The sequence below is a fragment of the Terrapene carolina genome, unplaced genomic scaffold (genome assembly GCF_002925995.2).
Source record: "Terrapene carolina triunguis isolate 2854851 unplaced genomic scaffold, T_m_triunguis-2.0 Scaffold21, whole genome shotgun sequence".
Taxonomy (NCBI): Eukaryota; Metazoa; Chordata; order Testudines; family Emydidae; genus Terrapene; species Terrapene triunguis.
The window spans coordinates 5,177,664-5,196,746 of record NW_020664372.1 but is presented as its reverse complement, the minus strand read 5'-3'; the positions used below and the strand labels follow the sequence as shown (position 1 = coordinate 5,196,746).

General features: G+C 41.7%; 1 protein-coding gene across 1 annotated transcript; it reads right to left on the bottom strand.

Moving 5' to 3' along the window:
• Positions 1 to 1,467: 1,467 nt before the first annotated feature.
• Positions 1,468 to 11,322, bottom strand: ACOD1 (aconitate decarboxylase 1). The gene is made up of 5 exons (XM_024207005.1): positions 11,311 to 11,322; positions 8,285 to 8,446; positions 6,775 to 6,864; positions 3,992 to 4,197; positions 1,468 to 2,419 (listed from the first exon to the last, which is right to left on the bottom strand). Exons 1-5 carry the CDS (start codon positions 11,320 to 11,322, stop codon positions 1,468 to 1,470), a joined length of 1,422 nt encoding a protein of 473 aa, XP_024062773.1.
• Between the last annotated feature and the right edge of the window lie 7,761 nt (positions 11,323 to 19,083).

Genomic DNA, 19,083 nt, shown 5'->3' with positions numbered 1-19,083 from the left:
ATAGCTCATATACAAAATTGAAACATCACAGAAAGTGTTGTTATATTTAGTAAAATCATACAAATAGTTACAGCTTTTAAAAGTTGTATTACTACAGACACATTACCATCCACACCTTTTCAAGATGTAACAGTAACAAGAGCGTATCAAACATTCCTCCTAAACTAGCCTGATTTTAAAATGTAGATACCTAAATATGCAATCTAGACTCAAATGCTATTACAGGTGCCTAAATACGGCTCTAGATGCCTATTTTTAGATTCTCAAATATGCAAATTAGTCCCTTAAAGCAGAAAACAAATGGTGCACATGACTTCCACAGTAAAGCACAAGTTCCGTTAAGCACATGAACCAAGATATTATCCATCTGCCTGCATTGTCACGATTACTGACTTAAAATATACATTTCTGTATGGGAGAAAGACAAATCTGATTTGATAGACTTCAGTATAAAATGTGCAAGGATGTATTAGTAGCGGTGTTGTTAATTTAAAAATATTTAAATCTTGATTTTTGTCCTTTTAAAAGTGAAAACCCCCTCTAAAACTTTCCTGTAATGACGGATTAGACAGTCCCTGTCAATGATGCAAGTCTTGTGTACTGACAATGAATGACAAGGGAAGCATCCTAAGGATACATTCCTTAACAAGTCTGGTCAGCTACACTGCAGCTGGAGAAATGTGACTTGACTGATGTTAGGGAAGGTATAGTGAAGGCAACCTCAGAGTTACAAAGAGCCAGCGCCACATAACTGCGAAACAGGAGTGTAATTTTTGGCTACAGTAAGAAACAGATTGTCAAGAGTGAGTCCTTATGTTTTTAGAGCAGCCAAATATGGAAACTAAAGAGGTATCTTATTGTTTACCATTGATGTGATTGTCAACCCGGCTTATACAAGACCAAGTTCGATGGGGAAATTGCGATGTTTCTTGGAGAATACCAAGCACTACAACTTTGGTGTCTTGGGTTTTTCTTTTGGCATAGATAGAATTTTTATATATTTTAGCTATAAATTGCTTATTCTCTACCTGACCTTCTGTCAACTGCTTCCCTCCCAGAAGCAGTGACTGCCCTATCCCTCCAAAATTCAGGTCTGCACTACCAAATCCTCTAATAGAAGCAAGATATTTAGGAAGAGGCTTTTGTTTCTGGCACCAGGATAGCAGAGAACTTGGTAGCAGGAATCCCACAGCAGCAGTGTACTCTGTGGAGCCTGCATACAACACTTTTCTACTACTGGTATAAGGATAATCAAGGGGGACACTGCCAGCACAGGATCTTCCTTTCAGCCAGTGGCAAGGCACAGCTACAGCAGAACACAATCTTTGTAACTAGAGCCACAATATTGGACTTAAAATGCTGCTCACGTTACAGGAGTGCAATATGATAGGAGTTTTCTATTCCGGATTTGTTTTAAGCGCATAGGAGTAACTATGAGGATGTATGTCAATAAATGTCAATTATTTTTCATGGTAAGCACATTTTTGAAAGTACTTTGGTTGACTGTGTCCCTTTTAGAAATGCACTTAACACAAAACAGTCTTCTATTTTTTCTAAATTATCCACAGTCTCTATAATGCCTTCTGTAGCTTCCACTGAGAGCACGCTGGATGCATTGGAGTGAAACTTTTTCTTCAGATCTTCTGTACTCAAGGGTTTCCTCCAATGTCCATAGAATGTATCGCAGCGTTCACTAAACACCTTGCCGTCCTGAAGAGTGACATTCACCTCGCAATAAAGGTTTTCAAAGCTAGGCTTGTTATCGGCAGGATGCTCTAGCTTCGTTTTGCTGAGCAGCTCCTTTAACTCTGGCCTAGAAATGTTCTGATCACTGAATGACTGAACGGAGATACTGCCATCCAGCAGAGCAGTGCATGCAGCAAACTGGAAAGAATGCCGGGCTTCGTGTTCAGAGTTAGGGAAAGGTCGGTTCACGTATCTAACATCTGGGACTTTGACAACAATTCTCTTAATTCTACTAATGGGGACTGAGTCATCACTCTCCACGAGGTGCTTCCTCAGTGAAGAGACTGCATCTGCCACCCAGTGTGTTCCAAGATGAGCAGGAAAGCGCTTGATGGCCACATCTTGTTGATCCAAGAGCCAGGAATAAGATTGTAAAGTTGGCAGAAACTGGGGGGTATAGTCTGTATAAAAGGCACCCAACCCTGACTCCATGTCCAAGATCTGTTTGTTTCCTTGAAGACTCAGTGACGCTAAGCAAGCTGCTTCCAGGCCATGCCTAGCTGCATTGCCAATGTGGAGGGGTTTGGTTTGTGTTGCTGCATTAGCCATTGGGGCACCTGCATAAGAAGCAGCAACAGCCAAAGCTGCTTTACATTTAAACTGATCAAGTGCTAACAATTTAGCAGTAGCTGCCGCACTCCCTATGGTACCAACCACAGCTGGTGGATGAAACCTGAGAAAACAAAAAACAGCTCTTCATTACCAGATTTCAGAGGGAGAGACGTGAATTTTAGGAAATAACTCTCTGTAAGCGCCTCACCCAACTCCCATTAACATCAGTAAGAGTTGGATCAGATCATAAATCAACATATATTTAAAAGCTCAGGGTCCAGTCCCTAAGTCCTAACTCCAGAGAAGCTCCTGTTTTGCCTAGATGTTGAACCAAAATGCTGTATATTATTATTAATGCAGAGGCAAAGCTCTTCAGAACCTTCAAACACAGTGGAATGAGTGCAGTTCTGTTGTGGGGCGGAAGAACACAAAGTCTTTAGGGCAGGTTTAATGACTTTGGACAAGATTCACCAAGGTACTGAGGTGGCTAGCTGCCTCTTTAGGCATCTAACCAAAATTGAGGACCACTGGCATTCTCAAAAAAACTCTGCTCAGATGCCAACTTACCTTGCAGGCATCTGAATTTCCACTGACAGGCATGTGAAAAGCCAACTAAGTCCTGACACCACCAACAGCTAATTAGCTGCATGGAGCCCTAGTGCAAGCAGAAGCCCCAAGGCCCTGAAGCAGACTTCTCAAACCAGGTCTGTCCCCCCATCCAATCTTGCCAATGGGGTCCAATTCTATAGGCATTCTCAGAACATGCCTACAGGCTTGGATCTCTCATGAAAAAGTGTGTCCATCTACGTCCAGAATATCAATAGCCCAGTGCATAGGGCCAACACCTAAGTACCTGCGTGAATGTGGCCCTTTGTGACTGTTTTATCATCCACCCCTAACTCCCCTACTCCGTGTGTAGTGAGCAGCAGAGCAGCAAGAGAACTCTAAGGCTGTGGTAGCAACAGCAAAGCGTACATCCTGGTGGAAGGGAATTTTTTGTCCCTGAACTGCTTTGAGGCCATCTTTAGTCTATAGCCTGTTTACTCTGGGATTATACTGAGCCCAAGGTTTGTCCTAGGGAGAGATGAATCCTCATTTGTGGGAGCAAGTGATGGTCTTCTGTTTGCATATTAAGACCTGATCAGATGCATTCCCATGTCCGATTAAAACGGACAGTGAGATTTTTTCCCCCTAGCATCATTCTTTATTCACCATTTTGAATCAATATAAAGGCTAATGGAGTCTTTTCAAATGTCTCACTGACTGCACAGCAAACAGTGCCCCCACACTAAAAAGATAAAGCCATTTATTGTGCTTCTAAAAGGCAAAAAATTACAATAGAGTGTTTTTGTTTTGTTTTTGTTTTTAAAGATTGGCTTCAATTCTTGTTTTTTGAATTTCTGGATGGAACCGCATAGAAAATTAGATTAGCTGTGCAACTTTCATTACTTTGAATCCTGAAGTGGAATAGATGATAGTGACCAGTTGTCTCTAGCTATGAAAGAAATTAATTTATTCAGACTTTGAAAAAAAAGTGTCACAAAAAGGCAGTTCGGGAGAGGTTTCTGATAGAGTAATTGGAGATTGGAAATGAGCATTGCTTTCACCTCTTAATCTTAATTATATTAAAAAATGAATAAATATAGCATCTCCATTCAACCCAAATACTATATTTCAAATATCTTTTACATACCTTTTTGGAACATTGCTGGCTTCATTGGAAAAGCGCATCAATCTGCCTTGTACTTCAATCCCTACATTGAAAGCTAAGAGCAGGTCGAGGCCAGAGAATTTTTGCTTTTGAGGCAGGACTTCTGATAGAGCAAGCAGAGCAGGAAGCACAGCCCCAGATGGGTGTGTGGCTGGATGCCATGTATCATCAAAATCCATTGAGTGAACCTTGTGGGAAAGAGAGAGGCCTCGATTTGTAATCAGAGATTCACTGTCTGCGCTGACAAGATCAACTAATGCCAAATGAAAAGATTTTAACTAAATATAAATAAACATTGAAGAATTTAATTTTCTTTCAGGACAATCTTTATTTTTACTTATGCTTTCTTTTTATTGAGCTATGCACAAAAATGATAATGAAAAATGAGAATATTATATTATATATATATATTTTTTGCAGAGAGGGGGCTTGATTTCACCGCTTTAAAGCAATATAACTCTACAGGCTTGTCTACTCTAGAAAGCTTTGCTGGTTTAAATATATGGGTATAATTTAAGCAGAAAAAAAAATCTTTGTGAGGGCATAGTTATACCGGTATAAAATTACTTATACTGGCATAGCTTATTTTGGTTCAGGAAGTGAAATAAGCTATATCGGTATAGGGATGGGCTCCACATATAACTGCTTGCACACTAGAGCTTATACTGGTATATCTATAAAAACCTCACAACCCTAACTGACATAGCTATGCCGGTAAAATGTTTCTAGTGTAGACCAGCCCTAAGTGACAACAGAAGTAGGCTTATGAATGCAGACATTAGTTATGTAATATTTATATTACATACCAAAAGAATATTATTTCAGTTTCAAAACACTTGAAAGTTAGGAAATGTCAGATTTACAGTTGCCTGTGCAATCGTATTTCTGTCCCTTTGTGAATTCATTCTGTGCACTGAAGGAGGCAGAGTTCTGGTAGGAGAATGAAAATAGTATGTGACCATGCACTGAAAGACTGTATCATGTTTATGAATAAAGGCTAGAATTAAAATGGCATGGGCAACTTTAAATCTGGCATCTCCTAGCTCAGGAATGCTTGGCTTTGCATTCTAAACAATGTAGCCTTTTCTATGTAATTGCTTAGGTCTGGGGAAAAGGTGAAAAAAACCTGCTATGTGTAACTGTAGCAACCTCCCCAACTTGTATAATTAGTGGGATTTCAGCCCCTCACAACCGATTTCTACCACTTGAGCAACAGCTGGTATCAGGAGAAGGCTGTTATCCCAGAGTTAGGATGGGCCACTAGCCCCGTAGGGTCATGTGCTGCATCCATGGGGCATTTGGGGCTGGGGAGGGGAGGGTCCAACGCAGTGTGGCCTGGTTCCTCAACCCCATTCCAGCTGCCCTGGCAGCTCACAGGTATTCCCAGGTACAGTTTGTGCTGTTGCTGCTGCTTTAGCGGCAGCATGAGTCCTGTACTTTAGACTGTTTGTGTCTTCAGTTATTATTCTGGCAGGCTGCCAAAGTTTTCCCTCAGGAACTTCAGCCACACAGGGAAAGGATGTTTTTAATAATTTATATCTCAGCAAAACCTGGATGGAATTTAAGGGACAAAAGACACTTTTCTTGCTTGCGGGCTATTACCTTGCCACATTCCAAAGGCCTGCTGCAGACAAAGGCTGTATTAGCCCATCTCAAGAAAGGTGGCAAGAATCTTTTATAATGGAATATGTCAGGCAATCCAAATACAGGGGTCACTACCAATGCCCCCTATCGTTATGGTAACACAGAGAGCCTGTCAGGTCCTTGTTGTGTTACATGCTGTACAAACAGAAGTAGACACTGTTCCTGCCCTGAAGAGTTTTGAGGTCAGCTATGAAAACATCCTGTCCTAATGGGAGCTGAAGGTTATACCTTATGCTACTGGTAAAGCAATTTTCCTTTGATGTTCAGTGAGGTCTTATGTTTGACCTATGACCTTGAGGCATGAGGAATTATCATATATAGGATTTGGACATTCTGAATGTATTAACTGTCATACTTGAATACCTCCTAGACCATTAGGGGTGCTAAGTGTCATTTTAAAAATAATTTTTCCTCCATTTGAAATGAGAGGTCTGATTTGACTTATGACCTCATTGTCACACTAGTTTGGGCATTTCTAATATACCATTTCCCCAGATTGGCACCTTCACTAGCTTTGTATAATTCAAAATAGGTCTAATTCAAATCTGGTATAAGTGGAATGCCATTAACTTCAGATTGGGTCTGAATTTGGGCTAAATTTCTGAGGAGCCAATCATTACTTATTGATAAAATGAAGTATGTACAAAATATATAGTTTTTCTCAACATGTGTGACTGAAGATTAGAATATTTTCTTGTATATATTTGTGATTGCTATGATACAGTGTGTGTGTATAATGTATTTCTATATTATTGCCTGCTGTGTGTGAAATCTAGGTCTCATTGAAATCAATGGGAGCTAGATTTTTTTTGTGTGACATGTAAGTACAGTGCCTAGCACAATGGGGTCCTCACCTTTGATTATGGCCCCTACATACTACCACAATACAAGTGTCATAAGATGGACAATGAAGTATCGTATTTCACCCTTAAAAATTGGTCCCTGGAATAAAGTTGAGGCACATTGGTAGGACAGTCTAGGGGTGTTTTATAGTGGCTGTAAATCTGGCATCAGCCACCAGGATGAAGTAAATTAACAAATGTAGTGAAAATAAATGTAAAATATCACTGCATATAGCATATAAAAGCAGATGTAGAATAGAGAAAGAAGATGTTTCTTACAGCTACTCCATTCACAAAAGCCGCATACAGAGGAGGAAGTCTGAAATCCGAGTGACCCCAAACCGTGCTGGATGCATCTGACCGGTAGATCTGGGAGTAATTTGATATCATTTACTGCAAAATACTGAACTCAAGCATAAGACAATACATTGTGCCTCACTCTTACTGTTTTCATTATTTACAAGGCAATTATCTTTACCAGCTGTTGAGATTAAATCCGTGGAATAATCAGGATAACCAAAGGGTGCAGAAACATAGGGCCAGATTTTGATCACAGTAACACCAGATTACCAAATTACATGCAGAGTAATTTCCTTGAAGGTAACAGAATATTTTGGTAATGGAGTTAGTTTTAGTAATGTAGTTAATCTGCATCCATGCTGCTGTAACTAACATCAGAATCTGACCTTTTGGGACTGAATTTGCACCCTCCCATGGGAGAGGAAAGCCCCAAGAATGTTGCCTCATTGTGACTCCACTACAGTGTTCAATCAGGAGATGTGGTGAGAAAGTTTGCTGTCCTGCAAACTAAACCGTGGGACCCACCCCTCTACCCTGTAGATCTCAGGGGATCACAGGAGGCCAGGGCCATCAGTATGTAAATTCTGTGCCTCCACAGTGTCTTTAGTCATTGGTATCTCCTCCATCAAGCTCCACCGGCCACAACACCCAGGGTCTTTCCCCATCCCCTTGAAAGACATTCCCCCATGCAAAGAGTCTCTGGGAAAAATGAGAGACTCAGGCTTTTCCTTGCAATCTCCCCTGGATGCTGGGGTGAACAATGTGTGGCCTCCTGCTTCTGGACAACCTGCACCACCCTTGGCCCATCAAGTCCCTGTCCCTCCCCCTACATGGATCCCTGAACCACTGGAGAGGCCTCCATTGGATTCAAGGAAAGGATAAAGTGCCAGGAGGCAGCTAAGCCCCAGTCAACTTGGGAAGGTCCTCTTTGCACACAGACTTCTGGAACACAATCCTAACCCACCATGGTCTTCTAAAATAAAACAATAGGTTCGAACCATCTCTCATTTATGCTAGGAAGTGAAGTGCAAAGAGTTTCCCTTGTGTAAGTGAAAGGAGATTGGAGGGGAACCAGAGCCAAAGTTTCTATACAGCAGAATATTATATAATAGAAATGACCTTAACAATGTTGTGTATTTAATATTCCTGTATCCTGTGCATTATAACATTTTAGAACAGTCTTCTTAATATTGTTTGTTTTGCTGATATTTTTCCTAGAATCTCAGATGTGAGAGAAAGGACCTGGTAGGTTATCTAGTCTATGCTCTGCTTGCTGTGCAGGGATTTACCATATAGCATACTTTCTAGTGCTTTGTCCAGCGTAAGTTTAAGTAACTCAAGCAATGGAGCTTCTCTACCTCCAAGGGAACTATTCCACCATCTAATAGAGCTCACCACTGGGAATTTTTCCTTAATATCTTAAATTTACTTTTTCCTCAATTTTCTTTTAGCCACAACTTTTCTATAATGTGAAGTTCAAAGATCTTACTTTACTGTATTGTATAACTTTGTGGAAGACCTCCGTGCTGGTACCCAGCAGCCCCACTCCCAGAGTATCCAGGATCATCCGTTTGCTTCTCTGAATGACTAGATCTGTCAGGTGGCTCGCTTTCAAACCATGGATAACATTACCAAAATTTTCAGTGACAGTCTGGGGAAAAAAGAGAGGTCTTAATTTAAAAGAAAACATTAAAAAACTCCAACATTTTATTTCTACTAAATTGTTTTGCTTTTATTCTTTCAAGTCTAAAATATGGCACTTTTAATGTTCTGGCTTTACTCACCAATAATTTATATTGCCTCCATCACTTTGTAGATGACTGACTTACACAAATTACATAAAGTCAACCAAAGGTTTAAGTTAGCTGAGCTTTGATTCACTTCCCCTCTTTTCCAGTGAGCATACAGGAATATGTTTATTTCTCTTTCTCCATCTCCTTCCAACACCCACTCTTGCTTCCTTCTTTCTCTCATTGTCAAACTTCAATGTATGTTTGCAGTGTTGTTGTAGGCATGTATGTCCCAGGATAATAGAGACAAGGTTGGGGGAGGTAATATCTTTTATTAGACCAACTTCTGTTTGTGAAAGTTTTGCAGAGCTCTGTGGAGCTCAAAAGCTCATCTCTTCCACCAATAGAAGGTGGCCAAATAAAAGATATTACCTCACCCACCTTGTCCCTTTCATATCCTTTAGTTAGTTATTTTTATTGGGTGATGGGTTTTATTGTGGGGAAGTTATGGAGATGAAATAGAAATTTAATCCTTGAGGTGATGAGGACCCTGCTTTCAGTGCACCATAGTGGTTAAGAGAACCAGTTGTGATTGCATAAATCACTGTGGTCAAGTCTGCATCTGTCAAACTAGAACATAGTTGCTTGACTAGCTTTAGATGGAAGGAGGAATTTCTAGTAGTTGTTGGTCTTTGTGCATCTAATAACAGAGAGTCTGTAAGCCTGCATGCCATCTTTAGGGCAGACCTTTCAATTGAGGGTGAGATTATGATGTTGGCTGGTTCTTCAAAATATTCCCCCCCCCCATCCCAGAAATGGGTTCAATTCTCCCCTGTGCCCAAGCAAAGCTCAGGTGCAGGACAGACTGGGGGGGGGGGGGGGGGGGGGGGGGGGGAGGGGACTGACAGGGATCTGATGTCAGCTCCCTGATTTTGCTCTGTCCAACCCTGGCATAACTTTAGGCTGCAGGGGGAGTAACTTTAACAGAGAATCAGGTGCAACAGCACCTCACTCCAGCATATCTCCTCACCTGACCCCTTCATTCCTTTTGACCTACGCCTTACCTGCCCTCAGCCAACACACCCTCTCCCTGCCCACAACATGGCCCCTCCTCCATTTATGGCAGACAATGCAGCTTTGGTGGAGGAAGTGTCATTAGTGGGTGGTAGAGCCTGTGCAGGAGACAGTAAAGCCCCCTCTGCCTGCTTTATACCAGCTGGAGATTCTCCCTACACCTAGCAAATTCTCCAGGGGGTTTCTCTGGGCTGTCTAAGTTCACTTTGCACTGCATAAGCAGAGTGGAGGTTCCAGCCCATCATCTCTATCTTGCCCAGGTTTAGTTTCAGTCTTAATTCAGGTGTTAATCTGGTTCTAGCACTGGGAGAGGTAGGAGTTGTTTCATTTCCTTCAACATCCCAAGCAGAGATTGGCTTCATCCAGCTATTGCTGGCACTGAAATCAGTGACACCTCAGAATCTCCCCCCAGTGTTAACTTGGATTGGGGTGAGGATAGAACCTTGGGTGATACAAGAGGTCTAGGCATGGAGGTGCAGCTGCCATCATGAGCCACTAGGTCAATAGCATCTCAGTGCTATTACAGTACTTCAGACAGAAATTCTCACATTACGATATATACTTTTCAGAGTGGGATCAATAGTTCTGAAAAAATGCACTTTTATCGGAGGGACAGATGCTCTTCGTGGTTCCTCCTATACCCAGCTGCCCACACTGCCACAGATAGAGTGCGATGGAAGCTAGTACACACATGGCTGCCTGAATTAGAATTTACAATGTTGGCTGCAGTATAGACAGACCCTAAGTCACTTGGACCTTGTAATGCTGAGCAGAGCAATATCTCAATACCTTTAAAAATCTGGGCCTTAGTCTCTCTGTGCTCCAGTTCCCCATCTGTAAATTGGGATGAATAGCACTTCCTTACCTCACAAGGGTGTTGTGAGGATAAATGCATTAAAGACAGTGAGCTGCTCAGATACTCTGGCAACGGGGGCTATAACTACCAGATAGATGTGAAATTAGTTTGGTGGTATCAGTCCAGATCTTGGAGGCCAATTGTCTGTATCACAGAAACCATCATGACAGTTGGTAGGAATTGAGACCCTGTTGGTCAGTCGTAGTAGAAAAGACCAGTGATAAAATGCACAGACACTTTTCAACCCTCGAGGTGTTCTTTCCAGAAAAGGACTGATATTGTGAGGGTGTTGTGGATGGGCTTCCATTGCTGCTGTCTCTGGGGACCTGATGTTTTGAGAATAAATAGCATACGTCATTTGCCGGGGCTGTCAACCTGGTACCTTCCCCAAGAGTTATAGTTACTAAAAATACTTTAAAAAGGAAAGGTGAAAAATAATGCTGCAAAAAATAGTTCTGATTTGGGTTCCTTGTTTTCCAAGATGGGTCTAATTTACATCATAATGATTAAATCATTCAGTTGAGCAGAATTCCCCATTACACCAACAGAGCAAAATCCCCCAACAGCCGCAGCTCCCTGATTACTCCTCTTACCCACTATCTTCTCAGAAATCCATGTCTCTGAATAACAGGATTCACTCTGGCTAATATATTGATGGAACAAAGAAGGAATACACTTTTGTGTATCAAATCTGTGTGATTTTCTCCATTTTTTTTTTTTTTTTGTTAAATAACATAAGAAACCTAAAGCAGATGAACTACAGGCCCCACACGAGCCTACTGAAGAATGTACAGCAAAGATACAAAAGGTTAAAATGAAGAGACAGACTTAAAATGCAGAAAAACAAAGCAATACCTTTGCCCACATGTTGCAATGGATGACAACTAGTCCCTGGAGTGAAGCTATCAAAGGAACGGCAATGGGGAAGCTAGTAGGAAGCTTTCTTTATATATAAGTAGCTCTGGGCTTCTGTACTTGTCACCCTGACCCACCCACTTCCTTCTCTACCCAGAAATTTCCCCCTTTCATAACTTCCAGTCTTCCTTGACTAACTTCCTCCACACCATAAATTGCTGAGACTCCTGGTTACAGCACTGTGTGGGGCAAGTTCATACGTCATGTGCAAATTGGCATATGTTACATTGTTATATGGGCACAAGAGTATAAATTGGGGTAATTTACGCTTGGAGCCCATGGAAGATGTCAGTTAACGTGTGTCGGCCTTATCCTGATCTCACTTCCACCAGCATAAATCATGAATAACTCAACTTGAAAGTTGTGCAGTTACATTACTATCAAACATGTGAGAGGAGAATCAGGTCCTGTGTGGGGTACAGTCATAATTTACATAATCCTGTTACGTTTTGTCCTGCTATATTCCTCTGGCTTTGTACTTTATGTAACTTGGTACTCTGAGCTTTGTGCAATTAGAAGCTCATCCAGAATGTTGCATTAAGACAGCTGTTTGCATTTAAACTACCCTTTTTCAGATTGAGTCATCACAGTGAGTGCAGTGGGGATGGGTATTACCCCCTTGCACCAAAGTGGGCTGCTGCACCCCAGACAAGGATTCCTCTCCCCAGGTAAGGGCAGGCATTGTTCATTCCATAGAATCATAGAAGTATAGGATTGGAAGGGACCTCAGTAGGTCCTCTAGTCCAGTCCCCTGCATTTAAGGCAGGGCTAAGTATTAACTAGACCATTCCTGACATCACCGCCTTCATAGGTTCAACCTGGGTAGGGGGCTCCAAGTTTCTACAGGAGTCCTGGTAGTCAAGGCTGTTCAGAAGATGGCTTGAATAAAGGCATCTTTTGGCTGCCCTGGCCAAACCTACGAGTCTTGCTGACTTTCTAGGCTGCACTGGCTGGTTCAATACCAGTGAAAGAGGATGGCTGCTGGCACCTTGCCCTCCTGCAAATCTTGTCCAGTGGCTTCCAGCCATTGGGGATCCACCACTTGACTGTGCGGCATTTATTTACTGCAGTATTTGTTAAAATGTCCAGTGTTATTACAGTTTACAAAGCAGAAGTTTTCAGACCATCCTTGCTTCAAGTGCAGTCAGAAAATCTGAACCACAGTGGAATATAATTTGTTTTATATGGGGTACTTGATATGATGTGTCATTGCAAGTTAAAAAGTAATTAAGGTGAATACCCCAGGACACTTTTTATTACATTACAAATGTATGATGCTGAGCTATAACACAGTATTACAAATTACTACAGAAATCATTAAAAAAAAAAAATCAACAAAATACTGGATGGTGACACTTAATTGAAACAAATATGGTTACAAATAATTTCTGAACAAAACGAAGACAAGACACTATTTTATAAACAAAACCCTTATTTCTACTAATTAAAAGTATAGGAAATTTAAAGTGGACTCTTGACTGATACATATGAACCCAAATTGCTGGGCTCATTGATGTAGGACTGATTAATATATTTGTGACGGTCCACGCCCCTAGGGTCAGGGCAGCATGGCCTAACAGCCAGAGTCTGTAAAGCGGCCCTTTGGTGCAGGGCAGCGTGGCCTAGTGGCCAGAGTCTATAAAGTTGGGGGCACCCACCAAGGGGTGTGGCAGCCCCAGTAGGGGGACCCAGGCCCACCCGACTCCTTCAGGCCCCAACCCAGGGCCCTAACAGTGGTGTAACAACTTGCCACTGATTCAGTCGGGGCGTCCTACCGAAACACGCTGAGTTTTCTCAGGTGGGAGGTACCACTCCGTCACCCTACCTGGGTCACTTCCTACCAGAGTCTGCCTTGGGGTCTCCCTTGAGATGTCAGGTTCTCTGTGGTCAGCGGGGCCCTTCGCCTCCGATGGCTCCTCCAGTCGCCGGGGTGCAGGCGGGCCCATGGCAGCTCTGATTCCCAGTGCAGTCAGGGGCTGTGGCTGACCCTCCGCAGGAGCTTCCCAGACAGGTCCTTCCCCTGAGGCCTCCAGCCCAGAATGAGCTGGGCCCCTCCTTTATACTGCTAGAGCATTTGGAGCATGCCCAGTCTCGCCAGGGAGGCGTGACTTCCGCTGTCAATAATATGGGCTTAACCCTGTCTGGGCTAGTGCGGGGTAAGCAGACCCTGTCACAGTATTCTTAAAAAAGTGTAGCAAGTTTTGCTTGGAGTCCTAACTTATGCATCATGTGCAAGGACAGTTGAAAATTTGGGACTGCATTTTTCTAAGTAACAGCAATATAGGAATATAGTTTGTTAGTATTTTTTTTTAGGGTTCCAAACAATTAAAAAATTAAAACTGCGATTAATTGCGATTAATTGCACCGTTAAAAATATTTCCACTGTAAAAAAAGATAAACAAAATATAGTGCAATCTACAAGTTGAAGCATAAAGGGGCATATGAATGTTTAGCATATCTGGCATGTAAATACCTTGCAACGCCGGCTACAACAGTGCCATGCGAACACCTATTCTCACTTTCAGGTGACATTGTAAATAAGAAGCAGGCAGCATTATCTCCTGTAAATGTAAACAAACTTGTTTGTCTTAGCAATTGACTGAACAAGAAGTAGGACTGAGTGGACTTGTAGGCTCTAAAGTTTTACATTGTTTTGTTTTTCAGTGCAGTTATATATATAAAAAAATTCTACATTTGTATGTTGCTCTTTCATGATAAAGAAATTGCATTACAGTATTTGTATTAGGTGAATTGAAAATACTATTTATTTTGTTTATCTTTATTACAGTGTTTATCTTTATTACGTTATTTTTGTAATCAAAAATATTATAAAGTGAGCACTGTTCACTTTGTATTCTGTATTGTAATTGAAATCAATATATTTGAAAATGTAGAAAAACATCCAAAAATATTTATAATAAATTATAATTGATATTCTAGTATTGTTTAACAGTGCAATTAAAACTGCGATTAATCACGATTAATTTTTTAATTGAGTTAATTTGTTTTATGTTAATTGTTTGAGATAACTGCGATTAATTGACAGCTTTTTTTTTCCGTATACAAAGAACAACATAACTTTCTTTTGGCTAAAAGGGAAACAACAAAACCAAAGAATGAATACATGTAAAGTGACAACAATGTATGTCCCCTCTGTAGTGCAGTGCATCACTTCTGCCCTACAAAATGATAGCTACCTCTGTAGACTAAAAAAAAAAAAAGCCAGAACAGTTACCAGCTAAACATACCAGAGTACACCACAGTCATCCATATCCTCCCATGGGCCACTGAATGTGATGAGGGGTCCTTACAGTCCTAACATTGGACCTTGCAAATCACATCACCCTACCTCATCTAACTGGACCAGCCTCATTTTCAAAAATTGACAAAAATTATCAAGCCAAATGGTAACAGAGAAATTCTGTCAGCTATTCAAGATGGCAGAAGACTGAAAAAGGGGATCTTATGAGGATTAAATTAATAAAATCCACACTTTTCTTCCTCTTTCAATTCCCACTTTCCTGCCAGGAATGTACAATAAAATGTAAGAGCTTGAATTAAATAAAAAGGTCATTAACCTTAAATGTGTGTCATTCTTTTTTTTCCTTTTCCTTTTGACATTTTTAATCCCTATGCTCTTATCTCATTTTCATTCTTAACATCTGGGATAGAGTCTGATCTAAGTGAAATTCTAGCTTCCACGATGGCCCCTCTATGCCCCTGTGCCAGCACAAAGGGTGTTGACTAACAATAAAAGCCCCACAGCCACATGGGGGAGAATTTCCCCAGTGCAGTCACTGTGCAGTTCTCCTCATGACTCCATTGCAAGGGCATGCCATGGTCATGAGGGGAATGCTTCATACTGAACTCAGATGACTAGTCCATAGGCAGCCCTGGGCAGGAGAAGACCATAAAGTAGAGCCACTCCTGACTGTTCTCATTTATGCTAGGGAAGTGGTGTGCAAACTTTTCCAGTCATGCCCCCCGTTATCATTGATAGAATTTGTCATGCCCTTCCCCTCTGGGACCCCATAGGACCTGCTGCCATAATAGTGGGAGTGGAATAAAAATTTCAACAAACAATGTGGGAGCGGGTATTGTGGGGCAAGATGGGAGCAGGATTAAAAAATATGATCCTCCCGTACCGCAAACAACACGAATGCCCTGGCCAGCAGCCACTGTTCTCCAGCTGCCCAGCTCTGAAGGCAGCAGCGCCGAAGTAAGGGTGGCAAGGGGCACTAGTAAGTGCTGTGAAACACAAATATCACTTTTGTTTTTTAAAAGGGCCAAAATCTGATATTTCTTCATGGCCCCCCTTCCCAAGAAACCCTGGCCCCCACCCCACCCCCCGGAGGGCATGCCCCTGTTTGTGCACTGCTGTGCTAGGGAACAAAGCCCCAAACTGGGATGGTGCAAGAGTGTCAGCCACCATTGCCCTCCTTCCCGGTGAGCTGCATCTTCTGTGCTGTGTCTCCAGGCGGCACAGCACAGAATCCCAGCCTGTGGGTATATACTAAGCGTAACTCTATGGACTCTCAGAAGGATTTTACAAAGGAAGATAAGTATCATAATCTACAGCCTATAAGGCAATATTACTGCATTATACTTTCAAACACCTGTGATTTCAGGCAAAGGGTGAAATTTTCCCCTGTGCAGAGGCTTGTACAAGGCCTATACACCACTTAAGCTCTCAAAATAGGGTTTAAATGGGACTTAAGTGGGAGCATAAGCCTCGTGCTGGCCCTCTGGCACAGGGTAAACTTTTTCACTGGTCTCCAGTCACACTGATTTCTGATATAACTTACCTTCCTTCTGTAAGATCACCAGTAGGATACATTGTTCAACACTTCAGTGGAGTTATACCAGGAACAGATTTAGCCATTTATATGAAATGATTTTTAAACCTTAAGTGGCACTGTGTTATATAAAAGTAAATTACTTGCAGACTGACAAAGGCTCACCTCTTTGACAAAGGGAATCTGACATAAAGGAAACAGTTCTGCAGTTTTGGTTGAAAATTGCTAAGAAGTGAACAAACTGGAAAGGCAAAAATGCACTAGTTTAATTTCAACAGAGGGTCCTGTGGCACCTTTAAGACTAACAGATGTATTGGAGCATAAGCTTTCGTGGGTGAATGCCCACTTCGTCAGACTGATGGCGAAGTTTAATTTCAACGTTCAACAGCACAGACAGCTAGCTATACATGAGTCACATGCTAATTATAGACCAGGGATCTGCAACCTTTGGCATGCGGCCCATCAGGGAAATCCACTGTCAGGCCGGGACGGTTTGTTTACCTGCAGCGTCTGCAGGTTCAGCTGATCGCAGCTCCGACTGGCCGTGGTTTGCCATTCCAGGCCAATGGAGGCTGCGAGAAGCGGCATGGGCCAAGGGATATGCTGGCCTCTGCTTCCCACAAACAAACAAACCGTCCTGGCCCGACAGCGGATTTCCCAGATGGGCTACGTGCGAAAGGTTGCCGATCCCTGTTATAGACAGAGGCTTTGGGCTGCCAATGTCCCATAGTTGCTTGTCTCCTACTGACATTTTTTTTTTAAGCTGTTTACTCTTCATTTTACCACTGCTGACTTAGGGCTGAACTCTGCTCACAGGTACAAAACATACAGTCAGTGGGAATTGCATGTAGATAATAGAGGCAGAATCTGGCCCCTGAATCTTATGCTTTTGGCATAAAATACACAAGTCGATTTTGCTTTGCCCCAGGTCACCTACGTAGTTATCTCTGTTCATTGGTTGTGACAACAGGAGTACATGGAAGCAAATGCTTATATGCTCTGTTGCTACATGTTGGTGTGTTTAATGGCTTTGCGAGGACATTTTAGCCATGGTGTTGGGGTAGGAATGTTGCCACACTTTGGCCTTCTCCTCATGTAGAGTCTCTGTGAATGATCTGAATTAGTTGTATTAGTCTATAGTTAACAAACTTACAGCTATAAATCCTTGGATTCTTTAATTCATATCACAGACAGGCCTCCCATTTTCATAGTAGTGCTAAGGAGAACCTGCTGAGTTAGCCTACTCAAGCAGACAACCGCAGAAGGGAATAGCAAAAGAGGCACCCGCACTGATTACACCACAAAGGACCACCTGACATGTTTAACTTTTGAAATCATGTAAAATGCTGAAGGGAAACTTCCCTTACTTGTAGCTCTGTTACTCACTCAGTTGCGAAACTGAAGACAACTGAAACAAAAATCTACAAGTTACTTGCAACATCTGAGTTTCCCATTTCCAACTTCTTCAAAACAAATATCAGAATCACCATGCCTTATACCAGTAAGTGTTTACTGAGGTCAGTGCAATAAGTCCAGGATATGTTCTTCTCCTTCCTCTTTAGAAATAGCACATATGTATAAAGAGGTAATCTTTCAAAAAGGATTTAAATTTACAACTAGCACTAACTATGAGATAGCCAGTGCTAATTTACAGACGGCAACTAGATGTGGCTGTAACATTCTGTGCATAGCATCTTGCCCAAAGGGGACTGAGCAATAATCTCAGCAGATTTAAGACAGGATATCATGAACTGGATACTTGGTTCTCACTTAGGAACAGAGGTGTGTTTGAGGTGAGCCAAAGAGTGCATTGTTGGACTAACAAGAGAACCCATTTAATAGTGTTTATGGAACAGTATGACTTGCCTTGAGAGAACAGTGACTGACAACAAAAGGTGACACCACAATTCCATGAAATTCCAACCCAACCCTGTGAAAATCTTACTGACTTAAACTGTTGCACCTGATCATAATAAATTACTTCCCCAATTTCAGCTATGTATATGGCCTTTTCTTGATCTTCTCTAAAGAAGGTGCAGATAATTAATACTAATTAGGCCTAACTCTCTTTGAATCAAGTCCTAACTCTTTGTTAGTCTTAAGAAATACACTGACTAGTATCAATAGTAGGTACATTGCTGAAGTCAGTCTTTTTACATGTGCTCTAGGTTCTGGTACACTGAGGACAACAACATTTATTGAACATAAACATTTTCTCAATGAGATGCCAGAAGCAGCTCCATGTACAATATACAGCTTAACACCATAAAAGCGTTGCAGGCACTGTACATTGTGGTCTGTCGAGGTACATTCAAGTAATTTGAGAAAAAGAAAATTTGTTGCTGTAACCGTCTCTTTGTGGGTCACAACTGAGAACACCAAACAGGACAAACCGCGAGAAATAGGGCAGCTACATCCCAAAACTGGCAGTTATTTTTCCATAAGATATACCAAGCCAGCAATAAAAGTAAACTTCGGTCTCACCACACTGGCTAACAAGAAGTCATAAAAGCAGTTTCCTTAGGTATTCCAGTCCTTGTATCACCCCCCAAAAACAATGGATTTAAAGGTGAGTGGTTCTTTACAATGAGTCTCATCAAATAAAAGGTTCTCCTGATCCCAAAAGACCAGCCACACACCCAGGTCAATATACAACTCAGATCTTACCCCAAAATCATGCTGTTGGTAATCCTTTAGTATCAAAAATCTAAAGGTTTATTCATAAAAAGAAAGAAAGAAAGAAGTGAGAGTTAAAACCGGTTAAAGTAATCAAATATATACAGTAATTGCAAAGTTCTTGGTTCAGGTTGTAGCAGTGATGGAATAAACTGCTGGCTTAAGTCAAGTCTCTGGCTGCTTCCAAAACATTGGAAGGTCCTCAGTCCATTGGTTAGAATGCTCCCATTAGTATAAGTAG